We start from the raw sequence: 10,251 nt of genomic DNA on the forward strand, positions 1-10,251 counted from the left end.
AAATCCATGGAAATCAGTCCATGGAAATTCCAGTCCATGGAAATTTCCACGCATGGCTGGCGGACTTCCTCTCTAGTCATAGTCAACGTGTGGCCCTGAATGGGTTTCTCTCATCTCCTCTTCCTGTTCAAGCTGGAGTTCCCCAAGGCAGTGTTCTGGGCCCTATGCTTTTTCTGGTCTTCATCAATGATCTCTCTGACTCTCTTGAAAATCCTCTCTATCTCTTTGCTGATGACTCTACTCTCTGCCGCACTAATCCTCATCCCTCAGATCGGCAGTCTGCAGCCTCCTCACTCTCTGCAGACCTGGACAAAATCACAGACTGGGCAAACAAGTGGAACATGTCTTTCAATCCTGACAAATCTCACACTCTTACGATGTCTCTCCGAAAAGACCGACTGGACAACCCTCCCATCCACTTTCTGAATAATCCTCTCCAAGAAGTTCTGTCACTCAAGCTTTTGGGTCTCACTATCTGCCATGATCTCTGCTGGGAAAACCATATTTCAAATCTGGCCTCCAAAGCCAGTCGCCGACTGGGCATCCTCTGTCGTGCGAAGTCCTTCCTTGGCACACCTGAGCTCCTCACCACATACAAGGCTTTCATGTGCAGCTCAATGGAATACTGCTCTCCCCTCTGGGCTGGTGCTCCTGCCTCACACCTAGCTCGTCTTCACGCTGTTGAAACCAAAGCGTTCAGAATCATTGGAATCTCCCGTGATGAAGCTAACTCCAAGGGCCTTTCACTTACTCACCGCAGGCAGGTTGGTGGTCTTTCTGTCTTCTACCAACTCCTCTCCGGCCTTGCTCCTCCAGCTCTCTCTGTCCCCCAAATATTCCTAAAGGTCGCACAAGATCTGCCTGCAACCCTCTTATGGTTAAACTGCCAAAATCAAGACTCTCTGCTCACCTTCACTCTTTCATTCCTCTTTTCTCCCGCCTCTGGAACAAACTCCCCCACTCCCTTCAATCCCACTCCTCCCTCCAGGTCTTTAAAACAGCTGTTCACCACCATCTCTTATCTTCCCCCATCCAAAACCTTGATCTTTTCTACCCCCGCTAATTTCACCCCAAATCCTCTTTTTTGAAATACCAACTTCTTCCTGGAAGTCCTTGGTGTCCTTGTGTTTATACTTCTCCCACCCCGCGTCCCCTCAAGCCCCTCCCTCCCACACATTCCCGATGTCCCTCACAAATGTTGTTTATGTGCTTCCCCTTCTCTCCCCATCTTGTCCACCGCTCCCCTTTTTATATACTTTGGTTCTTTGTCTGTTTGATTTGTTTGTGTGATAGATGTTGGCTCTTTCACGAGCCTCGATTATGTGTACAAAAAAAAGACAGTCGTTCAGATTGTTGAAATTGTCTGCCGACACAGACCGACAATAGTGTAGACAAAGTCACAACTGTATTCCTGTTTTTGTGGCATCCACAAAATCATTACCACCTGCAAACTTACTTCCTTTACTGTTTCTCCACCAAAAAAAAATGCAATAAATGCCTTTGTACTTTAAAACCATTCCGATTAAACCTTCCACCTCCTTTCTTCCCTTGCAGATAAAGAGTTTGGGTGGGGTGATCAGGAGCATCAAAAACATCAAATACTCTCAAATACAAGATACAGAAGTTCAAAATGATTCGAACAAGGTTGACTCTTTCAGCTGAACACGCTCAGGGCAAAATGTTCATTAAACGGTGGACTCGAGTGTTGTGTTGTGATGAGTAATAAATAATTTCACAGCATATTTTTAATCTCTTACAATGATTTTGTAACTTTATTTAAATAATTTCACAGCATATTTTTAATCTCTTACAATGATTTTGTAACTTTATTTACGATTTACGTGTGTGCGTTGTAATATGACAAAGATTAAGACTTTTGCATTGCTCTGTCCCGGATTTGCAATATTTGTACAACAGTGAAACATACCTCAAGCACTGTAACTGTTTTAAGCAAATGACTTCTCATGTGAGACCTGTCAGAAAGAAATATAAAGCTATGAGAACAACTTGCTAAGAATGACGACTGGCATTGTGTATTATAGTTCAATTACAAACAACTTTTATAATGTGAGTGATTGTAACTGTAATCGCTTCAAATGAGGCTGAACAAATTATGAATAATAACAAACATGTTATGATCAACAAATAAACAAGAACTACAACAGCACTCATTCGAGAGCATACCTCCGCCAGGTGAACAGTTTACATTTTGTATCCCAGAGCAGACCAGAAAATCACAATACAGAATCACGTTTAATCAAAATCATCCGTCCACAACTTTTTGAGATATCCTGTTATGTATCGTTTTTGGCCCGATCTCCCAATAGTGAAGAATCACTTGTAAAAAATTATACTACCCGGATCTTCACCAAAATCTCATCATTTCGTCCTTGTCGCATACACTACATCTCTGACAACTTGCGTCCGAATCCGTCCACAACTTTTTGAGATATTATTCATAAACAAACAGGGATGAAAACATAACGCCCATCCACCTTTGGTGGCGGAGGTAAATATGTCGTGCATAGCACGGTACTTGCGAAATCCCTAAAATAAGTTGTTGGCCTATAATGACCTCAGAATACTTTGTGGTTGAATTCAGTGAACTGGTTTGCAAATCCTCTTAAAATTTCAAGTCAATCGGATGAAAATTGAGGATTTTAGAAATTTGACAAAGTTGGTGACCTTTGGCCTATATTGACTTATGACCCAAAAAACAATAGGCTTCGTGCTTATGCCCAACTCTACCATCTGGGTAAGTTTTGTGAGGATCGGTTGAAAATTGTGACCTGTAGGCGACTGACATACAGACAGAATAACGCACAGGACCAACTAATATACTTGAAAAATCTTCGGTTTTCGCAAGTAACAAATAAAAATACAAAACTATTTTTAGCAACATTTACATTTTACGAAATACAATGTTTGTGAATAAGGTTCAGAGGTCAAGAAAATAACAGGTAAGTGAGAGCAAAGGTTTGAGGTACAGTTGTGAAGACAGGAGTGAAATAAATGTATAGGATGACAAAAAAGTCACAACATTGTGATGACGTCACAATGTTATAGTGGGATAAAACAAACATACTGGCACGCACAAAAAGACCACGTTTATTCAAAAAACAACAACAAGCAAACGCAGACAAACACACACACACACAATGCAAGATTGTCTCCTTTGGTAAGAAGCACAGCGTTTGAGTTGTTACAAAAGTCGTTTGACGTGGAACATGTATTAAGCCACTGTTAAGTTAAAGAAGGCAAGAGACGTCTTAGTGAATGTTTATTTTAAAGGTTTGAGCTTCACATAAGGCACTTGGAATTAATTAATTCACTTGCATGAACAAAAACACCAAAATTCCTGAGTGATGCACAATACAAATACGGTTCTATTGATAAAAACTTCAACACCTGAACGTAAACAAGTTGATGCGACCTCTGCCCTCTCCGCATGAATTAATCGGCAAATCCGCAGAATTTATTAAAATAATCTCAAAATTATATCCATTTCATAAAATTAGTTTACAAACAATTAACATTTAAATCGCAAAACTTTAAATAAAAATGTTTTGAGAGAAACTGCAATTTCAAGAAATTAATACAAGGCCATTATGTCGTTAAACGAACAGGTTGATATCACCGAACAAATCAGGTAATCATACCCTCAGAAAATGAACATCATTCATGGATTTTCCTGTTGTTTTCAGATTAAATAAATCATTTTATTTGGAGATTTTGAGTGAAATCACACGCAAATAATGTAATAGAAGATTATATAATCAAGCAGCATATTTAACACTGTTAAGTGTATAACTAGTGATATCAAATTGTACGGTGCTGATCATCAATGTACCTCTTGATAAAATGTCAGGCTGCTATCTTGGCAAGTGCTGGGTTGCTTACAGTCGCATTCCCACCAATTAGTCAGGGCAGGAATTTGGAATTTGTTCAGTCCTTCGGGTTAACGTCCTTCCGAGGGATGGCACACAAATGATGCCTCGCCCTGTGTGTGCCAGCGTGCCGGTCGATATCTGGCCTGAAATTCCAACCTGGGACCGACGGTTCCAAGGCAAGTGTGAATACCTCTAGGCCATCCTACCAACCCTATGCTTCAGTTAGTTTGTACCAATAACACTACACCTGACTTTCTCGCCCCATCCCAGCCGGTAGACTTCAACGCAGGCATGGAAGACAAGAAAACATGGAAAAGTTTACAAGTGTGCATATTATAATTGGCCTTCATGAAAAGTTGCATCACCAGACAAAGTAGAAGGGCACTCGGTACCACACATACCTCCGCCAGGCTGAACAGTTTACATTTTCTATCCAACCAATAGGCCCCATCTACTGACCTAAACCAAAATATTTCCAGCTTGTTCTTGTTATCTACCCAACCAACATCTAAGTTTTGTAATATTCCATTCACAACTTTGTGATATTATGCTATATATCATTTTGGCCTTTTTCTCAATGTTGAAGAATCATTTATGAAAATTACAAAAAACTCATATCTGAATCTTCACCCAGATCAAATCAATTCTTCCCTGTCATACACCCACAACCTGTCGACCAAATTACATCCGAATCCATCCACAACTTTTTGAGATATCCACAACCTCTGTCCACTCAACTCACTCATCCTTGCTGTGGAAGGTATTATACAATTAATCTCCGAGGGTCTTCATTGTTTGGTTCAACATCAATTATGAGTCTTATGGACAGCTGGGTCTGGTTTCGGGAAACTAGTGCACCCACTTCGTACAGGAGCGGCAGGAAGGGTCATGTTATTATCCTCTGTGGGGTATATAGATTACAGTAGATCTAGGCTTGGGCATCAAGAACGTCAGAGGTGTATTCAGTTAGCAAGTTTCCACCCTTCTGCTCTGTTGTAATAAACCTTTTGCTCATAAAAACCCATACACAGTCATTCAAAAAAACCTGTACGCAGGCCCATCAGTGGATACAACACGCAACTGTCAGCCCTGGCGGAGGTATGTGCTTTATTGAGTGAATGAATGAATGAATGAATGAATGGATCGTTTTGAGGCCATTTTCCCCACTAGAGCGGGGGTTAGCCTTGCGGGCCCCATGACAATCATGGTTCCCTGTTTGAGGCAATGTTTTTATGGCCGGATGCCCTTCCTGACGCCAACCCTTGGTCGCCTGTTACGATGCGCAGGGATACGGTCGGTGTACCTATTCTAAATCGGGGTACACACCGTGATCATTCATCCCAGCAAGCTGGTGCTCAATTTTCCGACCTCGGAAGGATGACAGGCTGAGTCAACCCCCCTGGCGTTAATTCAGCGATCGACCGTGATTCGAACCCAGGATCCTAGGATCCCAAGCCGGCACCCTAACCGCTAAGCCAACACCAGGTTCTATTTTACAGTGTCACTAAGGTCTTACTCAAAATTAGATGCTCTTTGTTCATGCTCACTTGGTTGGCTATTTTTAGTTATGATCAGGTTAAACGTTTCCATGGTGCTACTCCTTACATAAAGTGCCTTCGGAAAGTATTCACACCCATGGACTTTTTTCACATTTTGTTATGTTACAGCCTGAATTTAAAATGGATTAAATTGAGATTTTTTTTTGTCACTGATATACACATAATACCCAATAACGACAAAATGAAAACATGTTCCTTAAAATTTTACAACATAATTTGAAATGAAATAAAGAAATATCTAATTTACATAAGTATTTAGCCCCCTGAGTCAATACTTCATAGAAAGCCTTTGGCAGCGATTACAGTTTCTCGTCTTCTTGGGTTTGTCTGTGTCAGTTTTGCAACATCTGCATTAGGGAGTTTCTCCCATTCTTCCTTGCAGATTTGCTCAAACTCTGTCAAGTTGGATATTGGAGCATCGTGAACAGCAATCTTCAAGTCTTTCCACAGATTCTCAATGGGATGCAAATCTGGGCTTTGGCTGGGTCACTCAAGGACTTTCACATTCTTGTTCTGAAGCTATTCCTGTGTTGCTTTGGCTGTATGCTTGGGGTCATTGTCCTGTTGGAACATAAATCTTCACCACATTCTAAGGTCTTTTGCACTCTGAAGCAGATTCTCCTCAAGGATTTTCTTGTATTTGGCTCCATTAATTGTTCCCTCTATACTTACAAATCTCCGACTCCCTGTCACTGAAAAGCATCCCCATAGCATGATACTGCCACCAACATGCTTCACGGTAGGGATGGGGTTACATGGGTGACGAGATGTGCTCAGTTTCTGCCAGAAGTATCACTTTGTATTCAGGCCAAAGAGTTCAATTTTCGTCTCATCAGACCACAGACTCCTTTACCTCATAATCTCATAGTAGACCACAATGCAATGAGCAGAAAGAGCTCTATTTCTTGACTTTTGCAACCACCATCTGGCAACTACTTGAAATTTTGTAGAAAGACGAGGAAAAATACATTGAATTTGAACACAAATTCTAAAAGGCTAAAAAAGGCTAAAAAATACATTGAACACAAAGTCGTCAAGGATAAAACTTGCACATTATTTAGTAATAGTAATTTAAAATTTCAGAACTTCTGTTTGTCGCCCTCTTGAGTCCTGTTGGGGGATTGTATAATAATACATGATACATTGTATAATAGTATACATTGTATAATAATACAATAATACATGTGTCCCAGCAAACTAGACTCAGCAGACTGGTTCTAATGATTACTTATAAGTTGTCACGTACTATGTTTGACCTTATGGATTGTTTCTCTTTTCTGGCAGATGCAGAAGCTTTGAAGTACTATTTACTGCCCTAAAACAAATGATCAATCTCTATTAACATCGTTACCAGAAAAAGAAATGTGTTCTGTCTCACAAGCATTTCAGTGATTGGTACAGTATGTAAATGCAAGCAGTGTTATTATTAACAATGTTCTTCCAAGGAGCTTAAGAGTGAGCGATGAAATCAATTGCCTATTCATCTTCTGCATTATCAGAGTCTTCTTCAATGTCATCCATGTCATTTTCAGTAGGGACTGAATTCTTGCAGTCTATACACTTGCATAGATCTGTACAAGGTATATTGTGGTGTCTACAAGAGCAGCGGCCCTTTCCTCCTCCTTTGGGGTCCTCACAGTTTGTCTTCTTGCAACTACAGTGTGTGAGCTCCAACAGAGTGCTTGGTGCAGGAGGAAGATCACCCAACACAATCTCCAGTTCGGTGTCGTTGGTCACTTTCCATCCATGATTATGTGGGCTCGGGATGGTGGGAAATTGTTCCAAACATTTAGTGTGCACAGCAGCTTGGTAGTTAGCTCTCAAAATATGTTTTTGCAAGGAGTCCCTGGTAGGGGGCATGTTCATCTCAGCTTTGACACCCATCAAAAAGTTATTGTATCGAGCTGTGTTCACGTCAGTGCAATCTTGATCATACAACTTGCACACAAACCTCTCCATCATGTCACTCAGACTGGCATCTAAGGTAAATGCATTTCCCAGCTTTTTGAAGGCTTCTTGGAAGTCTGTAGATTCACGCAATAGTTTCATTGCCTTCTTCTTTGACCGCCCATAAAAGGAGCTCACAGAGTCACATCCAGTGAAGCAGTGAAGGCCAATGAGAGCATCTGTTATATTTTGCGCAAGATAATCTTATATGACACTCAGATTCAATGTGCGTTTCCCATTTCCTCTGCCAGTATGAAAGAGAAGCTGTGCACTAATCTTGTGAGCTTTAGCCACACCAATAACAAATACATCAGTATCTGGGCTCTTGATGATGACAGAGGGGCATCTGTTTGAAGAAGATGGGAGAGAAGCAGCAGCATACTGGCAGTGTAGGAAGAGTCTTGTGTCAGCTTCCTCATGGTTGCATTCAAGTTCTCTCACAGCAGTTACTTCCAATGCACAAGCAATATTACTGACAGAATGACACTCTCCATCATGTGCCATCACAACGGTTACATTTTGAAGTACATGTCCAGAGCTTTCACTCCACAGCTTGAAAAGAAAACGTACCAGGGCTCCCTTATTTTCATTGCATGACAGAAATTTCTTCCATTGCTGTGGGACTTTTTGATCTGCTGCATAGATCTTTGTGATCCGACTTCCAGTAGCTGCACGTCTTCCTCTCTCTGTCCCTTTGATGCTGAGCTGTCGGTAAGTATCCACTACAAAGTGAATAGCATCACTGTGGGCACTCCTTGCCAGGTCAATAAGCTGCTTGAGTATGTGACTGGCAAGTTGGCCAAATGTGGCTGGAAGAGCTCTTTGTGGTAACTCGTGCAGCATTGCCATACCATCTATAATCCACACACTTCCAAGTGGGATGCCTTCCACCACAGGAGGTGGCTGAACACTTGCTTCGATGTAATGTAGCAAGCTGGACTTGGTAGTCTTGGTCAATGTTCCATCTACACAAGAAAGGGAAAGCGGCAGAGGACCCAAATTGTAGGACATCATGTTCTTAATGTCTAGCTTTCTCACACTGGCAATGATGAGAAGCCTTTGGAACAAGTTTCGATCAGCTCGTATTGTAACCTCCTTCCCCATCACTTTTGACTTTGCAGACTTGCTCATCGATGCAAAGGTTTTCTTTTTTTGCTTCTTCAGAACTTTGAAGATATCTCCATCACCCTGTAGTCGTTCTTCACAGAAAGTTCTAAAAGCTGCATCGCCACTTTCATAAGCTGTTATATAATCATGTGTTACATCAGTTGATGCTGTGGCTCCGGATGCAATGTGAACTAGCCCTTCATTACTTTCTTGGAAAGGGTTGATCATGGCTTCAACAGTTTCAACTACTGAACGGATATTCCTCTCATCTTTCATCATACGTGCAGTACTGAGATCTTTCTTCACTCTACTTCTGTCATCCTTTCCTGCCATCTCTTCACAGAGCTTGCTGATGGCACTCCGTTCATGCTGGGACAGTATCCAGCGGGAAACCGCACCCTTGTTTCTTGTGAAACCAACCATGCCTCCTTTCGTCTTGGAATCCCTGTTGCAGGTTTGCTCAATGGTCTGGTCACATGCTGTTCCACAGAACCCATGGTCAGTATGACGCTGTACCGCAAACTTCCCTTCCATGAAGGCCTCGTGAACTGCTGGATGACTATCGGGTAGCTGACACATTTCCAGCCAATACACTGGCAGGTATCTTGCATAATTTGTATGATCATATGCAAAAAACCTTGCCTTGTTGCACGCACAAACAGAAGTACGAATTCCATCATCTCAATGTATGATGACCACAGAGCAAATGTTGGCTCCTTTGCCGACTGATGCGACACAAAATTGTCATAAGAGGTAGCCACAACCTGGAACTCCTCCGATCTTAGGTATTCTTCAAATGATGGACCAGGAAAAGACGAGTTAAGCTTGAAGAGGACATCACATGTCACTGCGTGTTCTACCTCTGAAAGGGAGCTCATGTACGCTTGCCAACGTAAACGCTGCATGGCCTCCATAACATACTTATTAGCTCTTATGCTGCGATTGTAATGGTGTCCGCTAACAACTCCATTAAGTGAGCCTTGAGCTACAATGTTTGACTCGATCATCACATTCTCCACCCCGGCATCTCTGAATCGTTTTCCAATGCATGCCAACATAGAGAGTACAGTATGGAATGCCCCAAGACGAACAATGATTCGATTGCAGTACGTCTCATTTACCCATCGAATCTGTTGTGCCTTTGAATAAATTGCCTGATCAAAGACAACAACAACTTCTTTCTGCTCAAGTGCATCAGCTATGGAAAGACTCTTGGCTAAAATGGTATTGACTGTGTCATACTCTGTTGGGCTTAGATCGATGATGGGCAGGTAACCAATAGCAGACTGTTGTGGAACTGTTTTGCTTAGCATGATATTAAATCCAGTCCATCCTGGGAGAAGTTTGTCACCTACATCAACTGTCTTCATCACCATATATGATAAATCCAGATTGCGTGGATGATTCTGGGCTATCATGTGTTGTTCTCGTCCAAGGCTGATCTTCTCACCAAATGGCTTGGGTCCAGTCTTCTTGCTGCCAAAGAACGTCTTGATGTCAGTGGGGGGAGCTTCGAATGATCGCTTACGGGACTTGGGTATGGTCACCTTTGGCGTTACAATCCCTTCATGCGGCTTGGTGGAATGTTGGATGATGATCCCATTCGTATTATGTGTTGAACCCTTTCCAGAAATGGTTTCTTCACCAAAGTCATTGTTGTCAAAAACAAGAGTAGTGAAGATTGACTGAACTCCAGCTGGAAGAAGGTCATTTCCTAGCGCAAGTTGTCGTTTGGCAAGGGCAGTGTC

At 41.9% G+C, this 10,251-nt stretch overlaps 1 protein-coding gene across 7 annotated transcripts in view; it reads left to right on the forward strand.

Moving 5' to 3' along the window:
* Positions 1 to 10,251, forward strand: part of LOC137422850 (uncharacterized) — a 156,600-nt gene that overhangs the window by 92,043 nt on the left and 54,306 nt on the right. For 5 of the 7 annotated variants that reach the window (XM_078775065.1, XM_078775068.1, XM_078775069.1 and 2 more), the window contains one exon: positions 1,555 to 3,993. The exons of 1 other annotated variant lie outside the window; for it this stretch is intronic. In XM_078775065.1, the coding sequence (XP_078631191.1) occupies positions 1,555 to 1,662 (108 nt within the window). In that variant the 3' untranslated portion in view covers positions 1,663 to 3,993. Of the gene's footprint in view, positions 1 to 1,554; positions 3,994 to 10,251 lie in introns of those variants that run through there. One more of the 7 variants, XR_013622940.1, reaches the window with a different exon arrangement.

Source organism: Myxine glutinosa, chromosome 3 (assembly GCF_964187855.1).
Source record: "Myxine glutinosa chromosome 3, kmMyxGlut1.1, whole genome shotgun sequence".
In the NCBI taxonomy this organism is placed as follows: domain Eukaryota; kingdom Metazoa; phylum Chordata; class Myxini; order Myxiniformes; family Myxinidae; genus Myxine; species Myxine glutinosa.